Source organism: Anser anser (assembly GCF_964211835.1).
Source record: "Anser anser genome assembly, chromosome: 13".
Lineage (NCBI taxonomy): Eukaryota > Metazoa > Chordata > Aves > Anseriformes > Anatidae > Anser > Anser anser.
In genome coordinates, this window is record NC_139734.1 from 16220596 (window position 1) to 16243641 (window position 23046).

A 23046-nucleotide genomic window follows, 5' to 3' on the forward strand; every position below is an offset into this window, starting at 1 on the left:
AGGAACAGTATTTTCTTACTAAATGTGACAGAAGAGATTCTGATTAACATAGACTAATACAAATTGATGTTGCCTTCTGTCAGTGGCTAGAAAGTGTGATGGAATCATACACTTCCTTTCCACTGAGGAGATCACAGTATTGTATTTTGTATGCAGCATGACTTCAGCACGTTTTCAAGTAGTCTCTAGCTGTGTTAGAACTACTTGGTGTATGTAACAGTTTTTTTTTTCCTAATACAATTATCCTTGTAATCCCTGTGTCAAACTGAACCTGGTTTGTTTGACCGAAGCTTGTTGCTGACTGCCTGAATCCGTTACAAGTTCTTTCGAAATATTTACCCCTTCAGAATGGGAAGGGGCAAGTCTCTATGGTGGCTTGCTGCCTTGGAAGAGAATATAACTGATTGTGAGGGGGGAAAAAAAAGACTTGACCAGTTGACTGAGAGTGAAAGACTGGGTGAAAATTTACTCTTTCTAATCGGTAGAAGTGGTATTTGCAAGCCAAAGATGAGAAGTAATGTCAGATACTACAAAGGTTTGAATTTGCACTGTCGTTGCTGTCTATCTGGATAAAAAAAATACTTTAAATGCACAAAAATGTTTCATATTGAAGCTAAAACATCTGAAAGTACTTTTATTCTTCTGTGTGTTTTTGATATTTAATGTCTTTTGTTAATGCAAATGCAGACAGTAATTAAAGTGGAAGAATTTTTCCATGTTCTTTAGGAGCTTCATAAAAATGAGCAGTTGTTTGATCTCTCAATTAAATCATGTTCAATATCTTATACTGTGTTGTCTTTTTATTAGTTGGTCATTCTTAATGTGATAAAGAGTGAGACTTTTAAAAGTTTGATTAGTTTTTACGGATAACAGCAGGGATAGGTGCAACTTTCAAAAAGCCACTTTTTTGTATTCTAGCCAGTGTAAGAGACTTAAAGATCCCTTGTAGTTCAAGGAGCTGATTTTAAGAAGGTGTGAAATAATGGTGCAAAAGAGGGCCCAGGCTGAGGAAGATGCAGTGAAGGAGATTAGTAATCTCACTTCGGGAATGCTGATGGTTCACTTGAACTGGTGGTTCACTGGAACACTTGAAGAGAGAGAAATGCGTGGGCCATCCATTCCAAACCTGCACATTTTCCTTATTTTGTCAGGAACTAAAGTACTAAGTGTTTATGCTTAGTGTTCACCATTTTGAAAACAGATAAGGATTTAGCTTCAGATGGTAACCTTTTACATTCTTTCATTCCTTACAGTTACCTGGGAAAAATCTTCCTTCTGTCTTTACTTTCTTATCTTCTGAACTTCAACTAACTGTGGTGACTTATAAGAAAGTGTGTTTTTTTATTCTTCTTTAACTAAACAAACCTTTCTTTACTGGAAGAGTACTGATGTGTTGGAATTTTACCGAGATACCTGGTATCCTGTCCTTTATGGGCATAGTTATAATCAAAGTGTTATCTTGTGTTTAAGAGACATTTCTCAATTTTTAATACACCAGACTTCTGAGAGTAATTTCTAGCTAACAAATGCAGGCAGAGGTATCAGCATAAGGAAGACAAAGAGAAGATGCTTTGTGTCATTCACCAGTTTGGTCTGTATTCTTTTTTGCACCATTTCTTGCGTGCTGTGATTTTGGTGTTTAAACAGTCCAGTGAACTACATGCAATTCTCTTGGGTTGAATGAAACCTGTAGCTTTTAACTGTATGAGGAAGAGAGAAGTCTTCTTGAGTGGTTGTTTGCCTGCCGTTGTGTGTTTAGGTTTTGTTTTCTGTGAGGGGGAGGTATTTGTTTTTAGCAACTTCATTGAAAAGCTGTATTCTTCAGCAGTGGTTCCTTAGTACCAATGGACTAAGGATTCCTCCCTCCCCCCATGCCATCCATCCATTCACTTCTGTCAGTGGGACAAAGAATGTTTGTACTTGCCCCTAGTGAGTCTAGGGAGCAGACTTTCTTCTGGAGTACAGGGAACAGACCACTTAATCCTTTTCAGTATTGTCATTGAGACTGATATGCTTTGGAAGAAAAAAATAAAAAGAAAGCTTAGCTTGAACTACATTGAATTGCTATAATCCAAGTTAAATTAAATGAAATGTTTTGTTTTGGTTTAAATTTAGAATGATGTTACATGGTTTGGCTAATTACACTTTGTTTTTTCTTGCTCTGAGATGAGGATTTTCTTGATAAATCCTGCCTTTTTCTTGCACTGAACCATTAGGGGGTTATAAAAATCAATGAGTGATGAATCAGATGCAATTAGTCTGTCTCTAGAACTAAACTGGAGGTTAATCAAACTCTAAATATGTATTTCACATCTTGTTTCTGTTAATTCACTACTGCATTATGTATTTTTGCTAAAGACATTGTTGATTTTGTACAGGAAGATGCCCAAGAGGAATTTGGCTGGAAGCTGGTTCATGGAGATGTGTTTAGACCTCCAAGGAAGGGAATGTTACTGTCTGTCTTCTTGGGCCAAGGAACACAGATTTTCATTATGACATTTATTACTTTATGTAAGTAACTTTAGTTTATTAAGGTGATGTGTTTGTAGTGCAATAGTGTAAGAAAGATGCAATGTTTTTACACAAATATTAGAAGCCTTCTTTTGGAAGTGAAGTCCTTCCTTTAATAAAATAAAATATCAATGCTGTTTCATAACAGTAATCTAGATAGCTTCAGTAATGTTACTGGAAATGATCCTGTTCAAAATGCTGTGGTACCTGGACTAGTTCAGATTCTTCATGATTACAGAATTGAATCTTCCCTGTTACAAGCTTCTTTAAAAACAAAACAACAACAACAAAAAAAACCACAGTTTGTCATGGTGTAAATTATCTAAGGATCCAGTTATGCAAGTTCAAAGACGTATAATCAAAGCTTTAATGTTCTCAGAACACTTTCTATCTAATATGTTTGACACAACAGCCTACAGCCATGCAGAAATAAGAGCTAGAATGCATGCCGATGAAATAATACTGACACAACATTGAGATAATGGCAGCCTGCAATAAATAACTAGACATGTACGTGACTTTGGTACCTGTCACAAGTCAGTGTTTTATTATGTTATCTATAAAGCATATTACCATTCTTTTTTCTTTTGGTTTTTTTTTTTTGGATTTTTCTAGACATCGTGGTCTTTCAGTGCTACCACGGAACGGCTCCTTTTTTTTCTATTCATTAAGTGATGCTATAAGATTAATATAAACTTCACATTATTTTCTTTGCGGGTTTGTCCTTCATTATTGATTACAGAGCTCTTTTTAACTTATTTAACTGCTGTAGTTTTTTGCCCAACCAGAGTGTGGAGAAAGAAATGGGGATAGGAGGGGGGAGAATCCTCCTTCTGCTACAAACAAAACTTTCTGCTAGTGATCACTAAGAAACTCCTTTTCTGAGTATCTCGCTGTGCTGGCCTCTATAATTAGTTTGGACTCAGACAATATTTTTTTTAATAGACAGGCTTATTTTCAAGGTAATGCGTTCTTGAGACAAGTGTTGTCCATAGTGGTGGCAGAGTGCTTTTGTGGTATTCCAAGCAACTGACTTAGTCTTTCATCTTCATGCTTATTTCTGTCTTAAAAGGCAAACAAACCACAACCCTTAGCTCTGTCAAATTTTTTGGCTTCTCCAGACCTACTGTTCTCACATCTGCTTTATGCCGCATACTAAACTTCTCTTATTACTTACCATGTGTGAGTAGTGGCCATGCGTGTTTACAGCAGAAACGTGGGATGTTGGAAGCAGACTTCTTCAAGCTGCATTGTGGTTCAAGTTCATTGCTCGTCTCTGGGGAGGGGGGCTGTTTTTTAGTCTGCTGGCTATGAGACACTTTGTGTAAAAGTTGAGGTGGAAATAATGCTTTGTTATGAAGGAAACATTGACGGTAGGGGTACTGTCATATGATGAGATATAAGAGAACTCAAACATGTAGTCTTCATCCGAATATCTGGTGGTGGAAGGGGGTAAGCCTATACTCTGATATGTGTTACCGGAGAATCTGATGTTTCAACGAGTATCTAAATCTCTTTTTATCTTTAGTCCTAGCTTGCCTTGGTTTTCTTTCTCCTGCCAACCGTGGTGCTCTGATGACCTGTGCAGTTGTATTGTGGGTCTTACTAGGAACTCCAGCTGGTTATGTGTCTGCTAGAATGTACAAGAGTAAGTAGAAGCATTTGTTTAATGTGGCACAGCAGGTTAAACTCAGAATTGCTGAGCTTAATATAAACTTCAAACTGGAGCTCATGTCTCAGACAATAAACCTGCTTCTTGCTGCCCTGCTGTAAAACAGTTGGAAAAAGTCCACACCTTGAAATTGTTTTTACTTCTTCCCCTCAGCATTTAGAGGCGAGAAGTGGAAGACAAACGTTTTGCTTACAGCTCTGCTTTGTCCTGGGTAAGTGTTTCCCCTTGTTCTTAGAATTCCTCTTGGCCTTAGAATTCTTTTGAGTGACCGGTTGAAAACTGTTGCTTAGGAAGTTAACTTTGGCAATGTAGCTCTGTTTTAATAGGCAGTAAATCTTAAGCCAAAACAGATCTAAGAATCTGGAGAAGTTTAGTATGCTTCCAGGTGAGAATAATGCAGAGATTCTCTGAAGTTGTAAGCCTTTATATAAATGTAGGTAATGTCCAGTTTCTGAGATTGCTGTGGTTGTGTATCATACTATGGCCAATGCTGTTGTGCTTGGGAAGAGTGACAGTTCTCCTACCTTTCGTTTTCTCGTAGCTCTCAAGACCTTTTGTGAGAATTAGGTCAGTGAAGGAAGGGAATAGAAACTAATTTCTTCTGCAAGTCTTCTGTATTTCGTGGTTTCAACTTTGGCTACATGAAGTTATCCTTTGACAAATGCCCTTGGCAAAGGTTAAGGAAAAAGTTATAAATTTCTTAAGGTATTTCTGCCAAAAAAAAAAAAAGTATAAGTTGATTTCAACTAACATAGAGCTTCATCAAATGAAATGTAATGTGTTCGATAACAACTGAGTGTAGTATTTCTATGAGGAGATCTTATTTCTAAACAAAATGTGCTTCAGTCTCCCTGCTGTCATTTAGATATTATCTTGAGAGAGAAGAAACTATTTATCGGTGGAAGAAATATTGTTGTGATCATTTAAACTCCCAAATAAATTAAGTTTCACAGAGGAAGTAAAATGATTGGGGATGGTAAAATAGGAACAGATGTCTTGATTATGCTATGCTAGTTCAGTGAATTTGCATAACATCGTAAACAACCTAAGGCACTTACAGTCTCAGTAGACTGATGGGTGTTCATATATGCGGTATTTTTTTCTAGCTTTGGAGGGGGTAAGTGGGGTCTGCATTAAAAGCATGGGTAGATTATAAAATGGATTTATTTTTTATTCGACAAGATGCATACACCATAGGTAACTTTGAATGCGCTTATTTAACATGTCTATTCCCCCAAACGGTTTTGGCAAGCGTAAGGCTTCTTCTGCCTGCCTATTAATCTAGTCAAACCCTCTCTCCCCTTCCTTTCTTAATTAAATAGGGTGGAATGTGCATGTTTACTTAAGGGTAGCATAAATTCTGCCTCAGGAACCCTTTTTTAACAAAACCCAGAGAATGGTGCATTTTGCTGTGGCCCTTCCTGAGGCTGAATCTTTGTGAATTCAGAAGATTCAGAACACAGGACAGTGGGAATTCAAGCAGGCTTTTAAATGGCGTTCTCTTGCAGAACGTTAGAACGTTTTGTTTTACTTTCAGAATGGGATGTTTGAAATCTTCGTCATACGTCTTGGAGTTGTTTTTCTAAGATGGTTAGAAAATGAGGCGTATGCACTCAATGTGGGAGGAAAGAACAGGTCTGTAGATATGCCATAACTGATGACGTATTTGTTTAACTTCTCTGAAAGCGTGAGCTACTTAACTGTGTAACTTCACGAGGTGTTAATACAAAGACTCTTGAGAGATCTTCCCCATAACAATCCATCCTTCTGCTGCAATGTTGTAGCGTGGTGTATGTTTGTTGTGAAACTGACGTGGCCTCCTAATTACGAGATTTTTCTATCACTATGTTTTTTTTCAGAGAGAATTTACTGATTAGAAAGGACCTTTGTAAAGGAGTTAAAAACTGGCAATATTAGGAAAGTTGATTCCGATTTTTTTATTTTTTTTTAAAAACTAGTCTTTTAGCATAGATTTTATAATGAAATCTTTCAGTTACTTTTTTTGTTTTATGTGTAGTATCTTTAGATAGTGGCTTTACCATAGGTACCTGCACTAGAGGCATTGGGTGTTGCAAGCATTTTTATATCAACTGCACTATTGCTGAAAGTAACTACGACTGTTAGAGAATGAAAGATTGCAAGAAGCAACATTTTTCTTATGCAGGCCTTTAGCTGGCTTGGTTTTAATACTAACATATTTATTATTTCCTGAGTGCTTTTTATATTATCTGATCTTTTTTTCAGAATTGTCTTTGCTGATTTCTTCATTATGAATCTCATTCTGTGGGTAAAAGGATCCTCCGCTGCCATCCCTTTTGGTACTTTGGTTGCTATCCTAGCCATGTGGTTTGGAATTTCAGTCCCACTAACCTTTATTGGCGCATATTTTGGCTTCAAAGAGAAGGTAGGGCTCTTTGTATGCACTTTTGAAATACACTTGTCTTCTGCAGTTGAGCCATTGAATCCGTAATACAAGAACTGGTTTGACTGAAATACAGCCCTGTGACTGAAGTGATATTTCAATTCTCATGATTTTGAAATTCTATATGTGCTCATAAAAAAGCTGCATCAAACTTTTTTTCTGACTACTGGAATCAGAATTTGATAGTGCTCTTGTAGAGGTCTTAAGCGCTTGTTTCTTCTACTTCAATAGTACTTCACCCTTTTCGGTTTTGAAGTAACTTCAATTTGTGTTTCAGTAGTTTGAGATAATGCCAGGCAACTATGTTTTATTTATTTATTTTTTTTTCAATTAAAGACAGCAGAGTTCTTTCCTCTGTGTTCTAACTTGCTTAATGACCAATGGCTGGAGTGTTTAAAGTGTGTGTATTTTTCCTAATGGTAGATATCAGGTTTGTAGGGTGTTTTTTTTTTTGTTTGGTAACTTGTGATAGCTTATGGATGAAAAGAATTGAAAGTTAAGTTTATCAAATCTTTAGATACTTAATACTAGGGAAAAGTAATCTTATTTATGATGTAACAATTTATCTTTTAATCATGTTAATTTCATTCAAAGCCTATTGAACACCCAGTTCGTACAAACCAGATTCCTCGCCAAATTCCGGAACAGTCCTTTTTCACAAAACCATTGCCTGGTATCATAATGGGTGGCATCTTGCCCTTTGGCTGTATTTTCATTCAACTCTTTTTCATTCTGAATAGCATTTGGTGAGTATTGCTTTGTTGTTATTGCTGCTCTAGTTACACTGGTCTGATAGCAAGCACTGTGAGTTTGAACATTCTAAGCCAGTTAACATGAGGAATAACAGATTCTTCGTGCAGACTTTTTTGGAATTTCCAGAATCTGCATATTTTTTTCCTATGCTTAGAAATTAAAAAAAAAAAGTAGTTCTTATTGACACCCATGAAGCATGAAATTAAGAGTCCCAGTTGTCTTGTTTTATCTTTCTGGCTCTGAACAGCATATACACAGTTTCTTGCTGCAGTGCTTAGGTAGAGCTTAAGCTATTGTATAACTATATTGTGATCTATGAAACTAATATTATCTAGCAGCTTTAGCTCTTAAATCAGATCAATATATTGGGATTCCATCTTCTGCAAAACAAGGACTCCACCCCTTCTGAAACATCCACGACAGTCATGAGTCTTGTCAAAACCTGGTTAAGCAGGTGGATAGAGAATTGACAGTAAAATCTTTCATAATTACCACAATGTAAATATGAAGAGTTTAATATTTCGTTGAATGGAAAATATTAATATTAAAGTGCCAGTTTTTTCCAACCGTCTTTGGTCTATCCTGAGATTTCTTACAGAACATTTTTCTAAATAAATTCTTAAATGTAAATATATTAGACATACCAGACTTTCACATTAGTCCTCAACAGAACTATGAACTCTGTAGTTTGTGCTGGAAAATGTAACTGACATACAAACAGGTACACTCTGGAGCTTTTATAGTTGAATTTTTTTTCCTAACTGTATGGGTGTGTTGATTTTTTTGTTTGTTTTTATTAGCTTATTATATGGCCATGTAACACTGTAAGTTAACTCAGAACTTCAGCTAAAAATGATACTCTTATTTATTTATTTATTTATTTATTTTAGGTCTCATCAAATGTACTACATGTTTGGTTTCCTGTTCCTAGTTTTTATAATTCTTCTAATTACGTGTTCTGAGGCTACAGTTTTGCTGTGCTACTTCCATCTCTGTGCAGAGGTAAAAAGTACAGTTCTGATGTAGATATCATTTTTAGGTAGAATATGTTAGAAGTAGAATTGAGGTATTCACATATCCTGTGGTGTGCGGGACACCATAAATGGCTTGTATTGTCAGCCCTTGACATGCCTGTCCTAGCCACTTCTCTGAAATGCACCTCCTGCTTCAAAAAGTTCTTGTAGTTTTTCCAGTGGTACTACAACTATCATTATAAACTGCCTGCCTCCTTTAATGGTGCAGGCGTTTCTGAAAGTACATGGACATCAGCACTAGCCTTCTAGTCATACTGTTTCTGTTCATAAGTAGGCTGAGTAGGAAGACTGCTATGCAAACTTGTCATACAAGACTTCAGGCTTTATTTGATGGTGGCTTTAGCTTAGTGGTAGAAAGCAATGGGTGTGCAAAGGGGAGAAATTTTTCAAGTTGACTTATGAGGTTTGCGTGTACTTCAGGTTTTACTAGACTTTTTTCAGCACTGAAATTTATATCATTAAAAGGTATCTTTCCTTTAATGTTTGGGAGAAGGTAAAACCTGAGGTTTGTCCTGTCAAGCACTGCATAATGCCATTATGATACAGTTTCAGCGTCCAGTTAAAGGTTTTGTGTGTTGACCAGGAGAGATTTACAAAAACTCTCAGCATCCATGACATTTGTATGCATTGCAAGTAGGGAGAACTTCGGTCTTTAGTATCTGTTCCTTGCAGTTAGTGTCTATTCTGCTTGCAATTCAACTGCATACTAGAGCGCCTGTGCTGCTTTTTTTTTATGGTGATATGTTACTATTTGTAAAGTTGCCAATCTGAGAATGAGCACTAACAACTTTAAGATTATTCCATTGGAGCAAAAACTCTCTGCATACATGTGGCTGATAAGTAATATTGGTACAAATATGGTGGGAAAATCTACATTTACTTAAGACAGTGTAGACTGGACCTTTATTTTCTGCAACCATCTGCAGTAGATAAGCACAAATAAACAGACTTGATCCTAGAATAATTTAGTGTTCATGGTGGAAACAGTACAGCGGACATTGAGGAAAAAAAATAGTTATGCACTATGTTGGGTTTTTTTGGAGATACCTTTGATTCTTCAAAACTTGTTTCATGAAACAACGCTAATTTTTAAAAAACAGTTTGTTTATTTTTTGTTTTCTATGTGATGTTTCCTACTGAATGGTTTATTGTTTCTTTCAGGATTATCATTGGTGGTGGCGATCGTTTCTGACAAGCAGCTTTACAGCTGTTTATCTCTTTATCTATGCAGTTCATTACTTCTTCTCTAAACTCCAGATAACAGGAACTGCTAGCACCATTTTATACTTTGGTTACACAATGATCATGGTCTTGATTTTCTTCCTTTTCACAGGTGAGTATAGCATTCAATGTAAAATGAATGCAGGGGTTTCATTATTTGTCTAAATTTCACCTAACATTTCATGTCTCAGTCTGAAACATTAAATACAATTTATGACTCCTTGGTCAGTATTACTTTTATGGTTTGTGAAACCACAGTGAGATATTCTTAGAGGCTTTTTGTTTAACTTGAAATTACTTTTATAGTGCAATTTTCCTTTATTGCATATTATATTAGCAGCGAGTTCAAACCATTGTATTTTCAAAGAGCCTTTCTTGTTCACTTGGATATCAGAGGTAGTTAACTTAATTTTGGATTTCATAATTGATTCTATTTCTGTAGTTAAAGATTGTACTCAGTATATGGAGGATAAAAGATGTTTTCATCTTTCACTATTAGCAGGTGAAGCAGAATGGTACTGGATGACAATAGTGAGCTCTAGTACTGTTAGAGATAGGTGAATTGTGTACCTGTTGAATTGTGGCACCCCTTCTTAACGGCACGAAAACACCTTAACTGGAGGAACCTTTTTGAAATACAGCTTTCCATTTTAGTAATCCAGTTTCTGTTCCTGATGGTACTCATGCAGACTAAGTGCCTTTTACATAATTATTCCAATATTCATAGTCATGTGGCTCAAAATATAGTTTTGAGGTTGATTTGATGGGAAAGCCATGCCAGTTTTACCATGTGAAATTAGAAGCTCTTTGAAGCTTCTTATAGCCAGGAGTGTTCTGTATTGGTGTTCTTCACTGCTGCTGTTCTGTACGTAGTTTTAACACATGAAGTTATGTATTACTCTACTTGACATGGGAAAGTACTGCAGTGATAGAACTAGAAAAAATGCTAGTTCTTGTATAATGAATTGCTTATAAAACCAGCCTTATGTTCATTCCTGAAATTTGTTCCAAAAGAAAAGGATCTCGTTGTGGACGGTACGATGGTTCACATTGTTACTTCTTAACATCTACCTGATTATCAAAGCCTGCCGTAAATACTTTCTGTTGTCTTCGTGGAATGTGTCACTTAACTCCCTTGATGCAATTTAGAAAAGAATGGCTAAAATAAGTAATGAAAGAAGCCTTAGCATCATACTTTTTAAGTTCAGTGGTGAGAAGGACCTCCTTCATCTTTCTGTCTTTAACACTAGTTGAGTATGTACAAAAAAGATAGCACTATTCATATTAAAATGCTGAAGAAAATTACGGTGTTTGAGAAAAACAAATACTCTCTAGAAATTAAATTTAATAATAATAACTGTTACCTATTCCTAGATCTTTATTGTTTCTTGTTATTTAGAACTGTCTTCTAAGGGAAGTCAAAAGAAGCTTTAAAAACAAAAAAAGGAAAACAAGGAGGACTTAATTCTTCTAATTCTTTATTATTAGAAGGCAAACACAGAAGTTGGCATATTGCCAGTTAAAACCCTGCTTAAATCCTGGCAAAACAGACAAGCTCCAGATGTCCTCTATAATATATATATATATATAAAATAGATTTATTAAAAAGAAATTAAAAAAACCCACCCTGTAGTCTGAAATGTTTTAATTACTTTTAAACTAAGGCAATATGTTAATGTGTCTGGGTTTTAGCATAGGTTAGCTGCTATTCTGCCAATTTCAATTTCACTTACAAGATGCAAATTGTTAGAATTAAAAAATATCCCTTTCATATATAAAACGATAATTGAAACTGTCATGGCAGCTGCTGAAATGGCATTAAAAGCTTCAGATGTGCTGATCCTGGAGTTCTTGATGTGGAGACCAGTGAGGCCCCAAAAGTACAATAATAAATAATAAACTGTGCTGCTGTTACTGCTGTGATGCTGTCACTTTTAGTTATTTACTTATTTTTAAGTATGTTGGTGGCTGTGCTATATTTGTAGTTCATGAGGACAGCTTTTACATGGTCACTTTAAAAAAAAAAGTTGTAGAATAGCTAGTCACTAGAAAGGTGAAAGGTGTGTAGAATGTGTAATAAATCTTTGCTAATTTAAAATGCAGTAATAATTTTCTTTCCTGTATTCAGTTTGGTAGTTGATGTTTGGGCTGAAATTTAAGCTATTGCAGATAAATGATTCAAAGTTCGATGTTTTCAGCTTTATTTTGTAGAATATTCCTTAATAACACTTGCTTTGGAAAGTAAGGGTCCTTCACCAGTTTATGGAGGTTAAATAGTTTACTAACATAACTTGGCACGCTGTTTGTAGTAATAGCATTCTTCTTGTACGTATGTTCCCAAAATGGGACCTTGGCCTGTTCCACTTAAGTTAGCAGTAGGCATTCTGGTTTTCTGTGTTGCATGCTAGGTCTCAGCAGCTGTGACAGAAATATGAAGGGCAGTGTTAATACCTCCTACACGGCAGCACGTTATGTTACCGTGAGTGTTACAGAAAAGATTGTAGTGAATAACTATATGGGAACTGAATGCTTGTATGGCAACAATGACAATAATATAATCTGGTGAAGACTAAGCGTGCACACCCAAACGAGACAATTTTATTTCAATGTGCAGCTAATCTTTCAAGAAGGAATAAGCATGGTTAAATGTGGATAGCTACATGATTACATGCATTTTATGCTAGGAGACGAAAAATGCTGATCGTAGTCAAAGCATGTTGCTTTAGTGACCTCTATTTTTGAACATCATTTTCACTTGTGGGTTAATGCCATTTTCAAAATTGAGTTTTGATCTTCTGGGTAGATTGTGTTTAGAATCTGAGATTCTGAAGCACCCACCACTGTGCAATGATTGAAACCAGTATGATACATAGAGCTTTTAAGGTACATAAGAAGTATCAGCCAAGTGCAGAGTGCTTTTCTATTTGCTTTCTTACAAATTGTTCGTGCTTTGAATTCTTTTTTCTTCATTAAACAATAAAGCTAGAAGAGAAGAATAGAGCAGAAAAGTCTGCTTAATGTATTTCGGCATTATTCTGTGGAATAATCCTTGTTTTTAATGTTGAATCTAAACTAGTTTACTAATAACCTTCCTTTAACCAGTTAGATGCTAGCTTTTGATCTTCTTTCTCATATAAGAAAACTGTTGCTGAGAGAGAGTGTATATTACAGGCCAGGGTATTCAACACTATAGGAAGTGGAGGCCAAAAACTCAAAGAAACAACTGAGATGTCAGTGTCTCCCTAGTAAGTATAAACAGGTGCATTGGATGTATTTTGCTTCCTGGATGGAGAAACTACTCAAGACCTCTTCACAACTAGGTACTTGAATTTTAAATATCTCGCACGAAAATGATCTTTTAGCTGTGCTAGGAAGAACAGTCATGTGCAGTGGGCTGCAGTGCACTAGGATGGTATCAGCCTCCTAGACTAGCAGGGGTTATTTAGAGAGGCAGGATCTTAAGATATGAAGGTCACCAACTTGGGGAAAAATAAAGGCTTATTCCGTGAAAGTGAGTTCTTAAATGTATGTTGTTCAAATGCTTTTTCATATAATTGAAGCTGCTGAGTACTTGTGATTGGTTAAGGTAGACATTACCCACAAAATTAATTGATCATGTTGAATTAAAACAAATAGATTTTACAGGCTCAGTGGAGGAATTGGTGTCAGGCTTGGTATCTTTGTGCTGTGACATTTAATAGATTTGCATATTAAAGCTGTGAAAACCTTACAATGGAAAGGAGTTTAGACCAATCGTAGAATAACTTTAGAGGTTACTTCTTTGAACTACTGGTGGTTTTTTGTTTTGTTTTTGAAAGTACTTACTGCTAGAATTTAACAGCTCTAAGGGAAAAAAGGCTTTATGTCTTTATGTATCTGTTTTCTGTTTTGTTGCGTTCATTGATGTGTGTCAGTGAAGCGGCAAGCTGAAGAGGTATGCTCTTTGTTGATAGTGCCTCAAGACTTTGATTTCAGTTTGAATGTGTTTGAAAGAAACATATGTAAGCAAGATGCTTGGGTGATTACAGCTTATCTAGGTAGTCCTGGTATTCTAATCAGAGAAGCATAATTTGATAATTTGAGCGGGATGATTTTTATTTAGGAACAGGACGTGCTTAGAAAAATGCTCAAGATTGAAGAGCTGAGTGTTTTTCAAGAAAATATACTTCAAGCCATGCTACTTTGGATGGCAAAGTTGTACTGTAAGTAGTGCAACCAGTAATGACAACTTTACTGGGTAGAGCGACAGGTGTAGGAAACTGGTTGTATGCTTATCTGTATTAAAATTAACTTTATTTAAAGCAAAAGAGGAATCTGAGAACCTGCTACCCGAGTCATCACTGTCCTAAAGGTCCAGTATGTTGAAGCTTTCGTATAAAGTGCTAAAATTTGTAACAAATGGCAGATTTGTGAAATGGTCTAAAATGTAGGAAACATTCTGGCTAGAATTTTTTTTAACAAACCAAACTAGGTCAGAGTTGTTTTTCCCCAGTCATTACTCATTTGAATATTCCTTTCTGATTTGGATATTTACTGCTCTACAGAAAATTGGAAACCTTCTGACAAAATTTGTGGACCTCTTTAGAGGTTCATGGAATCATCGGCACCTATAGGTCTGAGGTGGGGGCAAAAACCTGAATGTCAGTGGAACCAGACACTGTACTGCTTACATTCTTTAAAAAAAATAAATAATAAGCTTTTCATTGCACTAACATAAGCAATGCTGTAGGTAAGGTAGCTATACAAGGAAACCTTATAAATAATGTTTCCTTAACTTGTGTCACTTTCTATCCATTAATACTGATGGTGTAATATCAGCACACCCATGCACTGATGTTTCTGGTCTGTAGAGCTATCCACACCTGAAATTTGTAGGATACATTTGTGTCCGTGGGGAAGAAGATATTACTGTTCCTGGTAAGCCCTAATTATAGATGTAGGACTAAAGCACTGTGGAAGTAATAACAGAAGGAAACTCTGCTGACAAAGAAGGTAATGAGTACATAAGGCTGTATTTTACGTGATGAGTCTAGCCTTTCTCTCTTGAGCTTGTACGTTCATGCTTCAAATCTGGTGTCTGACAAACATTACCACTTACTGCTTGTGTTACAAAACACTGACTTACTCTAATTCCAATACATTGGCAAAATTTCTGATAAAGTTTAAAAAAAAAATGAAGTGGGGGGAACTTGGTCTTTGATTAGCTAAACAGGCCTTTTTAAGAGGGAAGCTGAAAATCAGTGTTACTGAAACCTGTGAAAATCTGTTTATAGATGAAATGCTTGTTCACAGTGTGAAGTCTGCTGATTCTGCTATAAATGAAGCCATGTTTTTTAGAAAGCTGGTGTATCATAAAAATTCAGAACAACAAGGATTGGAGGAAAATGCTGTGCATTTAGAGTATGTTCCCATATTGAGTTATGACATGTTCAGAAAACTGTGGTAAATCTCATTCTTGTGTTAAAGTTCTACCATTTTCTTATGATATTACAATTCTGTTGTAGAACAGCAGATAGATTTTAAGGTATGTCATCTGTTAAACATTTGGAAGAAACATTGCTTTCAAAGCCATAGAAGGCTCAAAGTGGGCTATATTATAAAAACAACTAGAAAGCAGATGCTGACAACCATTATTAGGAAGAGAAAACATGAGAGTAAGACTTAGAGTAACAATGCTGATATTGGAGTATTGGACACAGTAGGAAGGAATGAGAATTGACCATAAACTGCAAAGACTTCGCAATGTCAGGCCTACAAAGGAATTAAATTCCTTCTGTGGTTAGTGTCTGATCTCCTATCAAGAGCAGTAAATCTGCTGTCTCCTACTGTTTCAGAGGATGATAACTGCAAACTCAGAGGGAAAGGGTAATCTGTGGCACGTAATAGTAGGCTGTCAAAAAGCCTTTAACTGCAAATATACGTGGTAGCACGAAGGACACAGGAATTGGCATATAGATAATAAGCATCCAAAGACAGATTCCTCACTTATCAAATGCATAGATGCAATCTGAAAGATAGAAAGTGTAATGAATGCAGAAGAGACAAATACCTAATAGTGAACCTCCTAGTTAGTACACGAGTCTCAATGAAATAATGAAAAAGGTTGGAGCTGATGTTAAATGTGGGCTGTAGAAATAGAAAATGAGGAATGTAAAATCGGTGGAGCTGAATGCATCATCTTGAAAGTGGCGGTAGTGTAGCTAATAAGGGTTGTCACAGGGATGGTGTGTAGTTGTGTCTTTGAGAGCGAGTTCAGATGAAACGGAGACTTTTTTTTTTTTTTTTACTGATAAAGATTAGTATCTGCATAGCAATTTACACATAGGTAAAAGCATGAGAAACAATGTGTCACCTCCCAAAGTAGCTTAAGACTTAACTGTATGGGAGTCAATGTCTCCTTGCGTAGTAAGTTTTTAAAGGAATTCATAAATAAATGTGCTGGACAATGTCTTTGCAGTTGTCCCTTAATAGTTACTGTGGGATGAAAAACACAGTCTTGTTCTTCAGGTTAAAAACAGAAAACTGGTATAGCCAATCTCATTCAGTGTTGTCATATCTCTTCGTCATCTTAATCTGGGGCACATGTCAAGTCCTATGGCTTGAGTTACCAAAGTGCTTGCAGAAGGTTATTTTTTTATTTCTTTTTCTCTTTCTGTTGGGTTTGATGGCTGAAGAAATGGATTGGTAAGAACTCGAGGAAGATTATACCCAAGAACCTTAACAGCAGTACTCCAAGGCAGTGGTGTGAGAACAGAGCAAGCATGTTAGTGGCACTTTCTCCCAGCCTTCCATCACCTGTGGCTCAAGGGTTTTTTTAGCACTTGAAATGGTGTCTCTGTAATTAATAGCCTTTGGATTTCTTTGTTCATTAATTTGTTCGGTTGACTGAAACACTCTGTGTTTTTAGGATCCATAGTGACCTGTGGCAAGCAAATCCACAGCTTGAATATACTTTACAGAAAAATTGTTCATTTTGGTTTGAGCTTGCTACTGCTAGTTTTGTTTGATTCTTGCTCCCAACTGCTGTAGTGCTCAGAGCATTGTTTTAGCAAAAGGAAGTAACGGGATATACAGAGTTAGGAGATCATTGCTCTTGAGTGTCAGTAGAGCACAATGAACAGAAAACCAGGCCAGGTGACTTTTCTGAAGGTCATGTTTTCTAGCATAAGTCATAGATGACCATGAGATACTGTAGTCCTTAAAAAAAAAAAACAAAAAAACACACACACACAAACAAAAGTGGAATGATTTAGGTAAATGTTGACTTTGCTTGTATAGAAAAATCATTTTCTTAAATGGTGCTTGTGTGCCCGCTAGTGGTGATAGTAGCACCACCTTCAGTATATTAAATGTCCATCAAGTAGTCTGGTCCTAAAAGTCATCTTTGATCTAAATAAATAACTTAGCCTGGGGATGAGCGTGTGTTGTTAAATTTAACAAGTGTTGTTATTTTGGATAGTTAACTGGATTACAATGTTATATTTTGTCCTGCTGGGATATACTTGTTAAATTTTTCTCTCAGCGCAGTCTGGAGGATTAAACTAAGCATTTTCACTTTCTCATTTTAGGAACTATTGGATTTTTTGCCTGCTTCTGGTTTGTAAGTAAGATTTACAGTGTTGTGAAAGTGGACTGAAAAGCTTCAAAGTCTCTTTTGAACATATCTCCCTTGCTGTTTGATATTTTTTTTACCATGTATTGAGAAACGCACTGTGTAATTCTAATTTGTAAAAGCTGAACAGCAGACTACAGCTTAAAATACTTTTTTTCTTTTTTTAATGGAAGGAAATGGCACCATTGGGAAAAAAAAGTTTACACCAGTATGCTCATTGAACATGTTAATTCTAATCATTCTAAAACTTGTATCCAAAATTTGATTTAGAAGAAATAAAGCCCCTGTGAACTAGTTTATTTGAGAAATGAGTGCATTATACCAGTCCTCCAGCTGAAATTTCTTGTATTGTTTTTTTGTAACATTTTTTGGTTTCCGATTATATACCATCAAAGCACAGGACTGTCAAGTAAATCTATGTAAAATGTGAATTTTTAACTTAACTATGACTGTACATATTATCCTACACCTTCTGTACAACTAGATATCTTCTTACAACTGTACATGCTCTTAGTGTAACGTAGACTTTATTAAAAATATCGACACTGGTTTTTGTTCAAATAAAACTGCACAACTCCACCTGACTTGTTTCCTTTTTTGTTAATTAGGCCTTCGCTATTTGAACACAGATCACATTAGCTTAACCTATTGATAGCTGTCCAATTTATATTGCTTATAAGTAGCTTGGCTATGACTTCCATGCACTATTTTTCTTATATGGCTGGAAATTGTCTCTGCAAGCAGGACTGCTATGCTACTTGAGTCCATGTCTCTAGGATGGCCAGAGGCTTCTGAAATTGCTGTGCTTCAGCTGTGCACTTACTTTCTCTCCAAAACATTTTTGATTTGCAAATCTTTGCTTTCTATACTAGAGCAAATTCCCTTTCTCTTCTTTTAGCAGTCTGAAACATGCATCTCATTGTTCTTCATCCTAGGGAAGCTCTGCAACTTGTCAGAAAGTTTAGCCATGAATCTAGTGGGCTTGAGAACTGATGATTCTTAAAGGTGAAACCTTTTCTTTCCACTCTGCAGAGCTGTGCTTAAATGCTGGATTACATGATATGGAGTATTTTAATAGCTTCTTCAGTTACAAGATTGCAGGCATTCTTCTCTCAGGAATGTCAAGGCTTTAAAGAGACTCTCCAACATCTTGAATTGCACTTGAGGCTGAGCAGAAAGTCACTGCAGACATAATTCAAATGGCTGTGTTACTGGCCCTGCTGGAGATGAATAAGGGGATGTTCGCTCAGATTAATGGGTGAAATACTCAAAGCTTATTAACTGGCATATGGAAACATTCATTGCTGGAAGCTGCTTTTCAAGGTCTAAGCCAGCAATTTAACAAGACCCAAAATGACTCCATATCTTTTCATAGTCATATAAATACCAGGTAATTGTAGTTAGTGTTTAATATCCTTTCAAAACTGTAACTTTGGTATGAGGATTTCAAGTTTCACCTCTGGTAGTTGTTCCTTCCAGGTTACTTATGTGTGGGACAGATCACCTGGCTAAGCGGATATACCTGGCTACATCTGCAGAACAGTGCCTGTGACATTAAAAAAAAAAAAATTAAAAATCCTGACTCTTGGGGAACAGGATATGAATATATAGTTCAGGTGAGAGGAAGCTTGGATGGAGTTTGTAGCCACAGTGGAAACCTCACTGCTCAAGCAACTAGAGCATTAACTGAGGAGTGGCTGTGTTGTACTGTTGTACTCAGGGTTATACTAATAACTTTGTTTCAAGCTGATGCTTTTCTGCTGCTTTCAAATTATTACAAGTTTGGGAAGACTGCTGGTAGGTCCCACAGAGCACATAAGCTACATATATATATTTTTTTCTTTTTCCAAAACAAGACAGGGAGCAATTCCAAATGAAAGCTTACAGAGTACATACAACAAGAATACATGTTATTGCATGTACTTTTAGGAGTTCTTCTCATAAAACTATGACAATACAATAAATTTTATTCTGTGGAACACCAGCTTTAGACAAATTGATTAAAAAAAGATCCAAGCACTTTAAAGTTAGTGTACCAGGAGGAACTGGCAACTGTAAAGATTGTTTCAAGTGAGTTTCAGGTATGCTTTTGATCACAACTTGGCCTCCCAACTGTTTTACCACCAAAATCTCTGCTTCCCCTTCTGTTTCGCCCAGAGGTAGAAACCTACAGAGCTGCTATGAGAGAGATCGTCTTGCAAGTCCAAGAACACTATTCCCTCTTTAAAGACTTAATGCTCATATTGAAATTAATGTTGCTCTGTTTAAAAAGGTCCTTTCTATTAAATCATATATTTAATATTTTTTATTTTATTGAATACATTAAAAAAGAAAAAAAAGAATCGCTGGCTGAAGCTCCTTTTCAATTTTACATTTTCAAAGGCAAATGAATTCACGAGAGAATTTGGAGCTACAATTGGCATAAAATGCTGGTGGGAAATTTTGCCAGATTAATAAATATGTGTTTCACAAGAGGCCAAATAAAGAGAGTTGTAAAATTATATTCACAATGCTTTCTCTGCTTTACTCTGAATACTAGTGAGTGAAAAAGTAAAGCTGACTTAAGTAAGTTTCTGAAGCTTGCAAGTAGACTAGAGCCATGGCTGTAAAAGAAAAGTCAGTCATGCAGTCATCAAAAAACATTTTTGGCTTTTTTGTAATAGGTCCCATTCTTGCAAGTTTGAAATTTCATAATTCAACAGCCTTTGTAACGGAGACAAAATGTTATGGAACGCTAATGCCTAAAACAATCAGAAAAATGCTTTAGTGGTGCTTAGGGACATGGTTTAGTGGGTGACATTGGTGGTAGGGGAATGGTTGGACCAGATGATCTTAGAGATCTATTCCAACCTTTATGATTCTTCAATTTTTTTTTGTGGCAAAGACAATTATTCTGCTATTATGGCCTGTCATGGGCTGTATGCTTATGTATATTTAAAGTGAATTTTTAAGGTGTCTTTCTTTTTTCTTTTTTTTTTTTCTTTTAAGCATGCTACAAGGGTGAGCTGGGCCAAGCTGTATCATGACTAGTGTCTGAACGGTGGCTATTAAAGTCCAAAGAGGAGGTGGCAACTGGAACCACAGTCACTGATGCATGTTTCAAGACAGTTTGTCCATTGTCGTTTTCCCATCAGCAGGCAGCTATGAGATTTGCTGTCACTACTGTGCTCCCCTTGCCGAAGAGACAATTACCCTTCTCGTCTCTTGAAGTCCTCCACATCTGAATATTTTTGCTGGCCCCAGATTTGGGATTTGTGCAGTTTGGAAAGAATCTGGACATAACCCTTGGAAAGAATTTTCTGGCATCTGTTTTGACCGAGGAAAAGTTGAAAGCTGTCTTTTGGCTTTCCACCTCCCCTAGAGAAAGCCACAAGGCTGCAAGTTAAACGCAGGTTGTTAGGAGCATGTATCAATTTAAAGGTTGTGTGCTTACCTAGCCAGAAAGCAATAGACAAATTTCTTGGTTTTAATTTTATTTGGCACAGAATAGGCTTTATTAATGTGGCTTTCCAGTAAGACTCAATGCTCTTTAGGAGTTTCTAAGTGAGATGGGTGAGGGTCTTGTTCACTGTATGTTCAATCTGCCATGGGTTCTGAGGATGAAATGGTCAGCGTGGGGACATGGATGTTTTAAGTACTCAGGTTACTAGTAACTGGAGTGTGATCTCTAACCCATTTTATATTAACTGGTGAATAATAGCTGTCATATGGAAATAGCTGTCACTCATCTACTCTATATAGAACAATGGACTTAGTAAAGCATTCCCTATCCTATTGCAGATACTTAAGCCTTTCTGCACTCTATTAAAAAAAAAATCAAGCTAAGGTTTAGTTTTCCTAAAGTAGAAGTATAGGTATCTACATATCATTTTTGCAGTCCTCCCAGTAATGGACTCAGAAGATGAAGTAAAGCATCTCCCTTGTGAGACTCTTCTTGTAATAAACAGCCAAATCCAGCAAAGTTTGCAGAATGGCATGTTTGTCATATTTTAAGTAAAACTTGACAAGTTACAAAAGAGCCTCAAAGAAGGAAGGAATTTCAGTGCTGATGTTTTACATTCAATTCTACTTGCTTGAATAGTGTTGAACAGACACAACTTCATCTTCACTCCCAGTTCAGAATGAAAATGTCAGAACAAGGCTGTGCTGATGTACAGCGAGGGTAAGAGTCGGGTGCCAATATGCATATGGGATTCATGTGTTACCTATTTAAGCCTCTCCGAGGACTGAAAAACTGTGCTGCTCTGGGGGAGCTATGAACACGTGAGGTGCTCGTGTTCAACGAGCAGGCATACATGCTAGTAAGATGCACTAAAAACAATAAGAAAAGCAAAGTAAAACTCCTCTGAGGAAGACTTCTTGTTGTATGTCAGTCTGCACTATGGACAGTCATATTGTTTCTTAAAACCCATTAAATTTATCAATAGTGTATGATTGTGCAAAATGGTACAAATTGTGGATACAAACCCGTGCACATACGGGTTTTTAGCATTCGCTAAAACTGCTCTTCCCTGGCAGTCCCGACTTTGACAGCAAAGACTGCGAGCAGCCCAGAGTGTGTACGAAAGCACCCCGTATCACACGCAAAGTTAGTTTTTTTTTTTTCTCATTTTCTAGTGCCCAGAGGCTCCAACCCAGTCTAGGTCAGCTTCCGACTTCCCCACAAAGGTTGGTGTCTCAGGGGCGAAAACGAGAGCAGGAGCAAGCGGCTGGGGAGGGCCAGATGTGCTCCGAGAGGATTTAGTGTCTTGGCAGCCCCTGTTCCCGAGGGGTTGCTGCTCCCTGGGGTCCAGCTGCTCTTGTTCTCATCCCAGGTGTCATTTTGGGACTTGCTGGTCTCCTGCCTACTGCTCACATCTGGTATGAACACACACTGAAGAGAAGAGGGACTGGGGGTCTTTATCCCAGCCAGACTGAAAACTGGGTCCAGGCACACATACAGGGGTGCAGGGGGGAGGCAGCATTACCCCCGTCCCTTTTGCCAGGGAGGTGCAAAAAGGCCAGAAGGGAAAAGAGTTACAAGAAGAGATCAACCTGTTTGTTTTAGCATCTTTGTTAAGAGCAAAATGGTGAGTTGACGCAGTGAGATTCACTTGTGGAGAACGAACTTTCTGTGGCAAAGAGCAGGTAGGAAAGGATTTAACAACAGCCTAAGCTTTCCAGTGGGAGAACAACCAGCCATGCATCTTGCCCGGAGACGTGGAGTATCCTTCTTAGTACGTTTACTTTACACCTAGGTGGGATGTCTTTGACTTTGATGGGATAAAAGGAGGATGGATGTCTTTCATGTTCTATTGAGATGCTGCAAGCCTGTACCCAAAACCTCAGGTCAGAGTCACTGTCGATTTTGGCATCCAAAGTAGCTACAGTTAACGGTGTTCACAGTGCGGTACTTTATCTTCCCAATCTAGATGCCTCCTAGTTACAACGCTAATTAGCATTGCTCATATAAAATGGGAAGCCCTTAGACTTTCCATGAAGTTATTAGTGCCAGGATTTTATAGATAACATTAGCCTCTGTGGAGTTTACCGAAGGTAATTTATGTTCTATTTGCAAGCAAAGGAAAACTCTTAGTTGTTTGACATCATAAAACAATAAAACCGGGAGATTTATTGCAGGGGCAGGGGGAACAGGGCCCTTGAGCTGCTTTGTTTATCATAAAAAGTCGGGTTAATCAGATGTGCACATGTGCCTCCCATATTTTCTGGTTCAGTTTTCCTCCCTGTGCTGCTCCTTGACAGGCTTCGCAAAATGTGAAAAGGCATGGGAGCCCTAGAGAAAAAAAAAAAAAGTGGATTCTATAGTATGAGGATTATATTT

General features: G+C 37.0%; 1 protein-coding gene across 2 annotated transcripts in view; it reads left to right on the forward strand.

Moving 5' to 3' along the window:
* Positions 1-17804, forward strand: part of LOC310881028 (transmembrane 9 superfamily member 2-like) — a 32022-nt gene extending 14218 nt beyond the window's left edge. The window contains exons 10-18 of one of the 2 annotated variants that reach the window (XM_083797730.1): positions 2379-2511; positions 4040-4159; positions 4337-4394; positions 6428-6587; positions 7200-7351; positions 8249-8360; positions 9554-9725; positions 12785-12858; positions 17182-17804. In XM_083797730.1, coding sequence (XP_083653856.1) covers positions 2379-2511; positions 4040-4159; positions 4337-4394; positions 6428-6587; positions 7200-7351; positions 8249-8360; positions 9554-9725; positions 12785-12840 — 963 coding nt within the window. In that variant the 3' untranslated portion in view covers positions 12841-12858; positions 17182-17804. The remainder of the gene's footprint in view (positions 1-2378; positions 2512-4039; positions 4160-4336; positions 4395-6427; positions 6588-7199; positions 7352-8248; positions 8361-9553; positions 9726-12784; positions 12859-17181) is intronic. The other variant, XM_083797729.1, reaches the window with a different exon arrangement.
* Positions 17805-23046: the final 5242 nt, after the last annotated feature.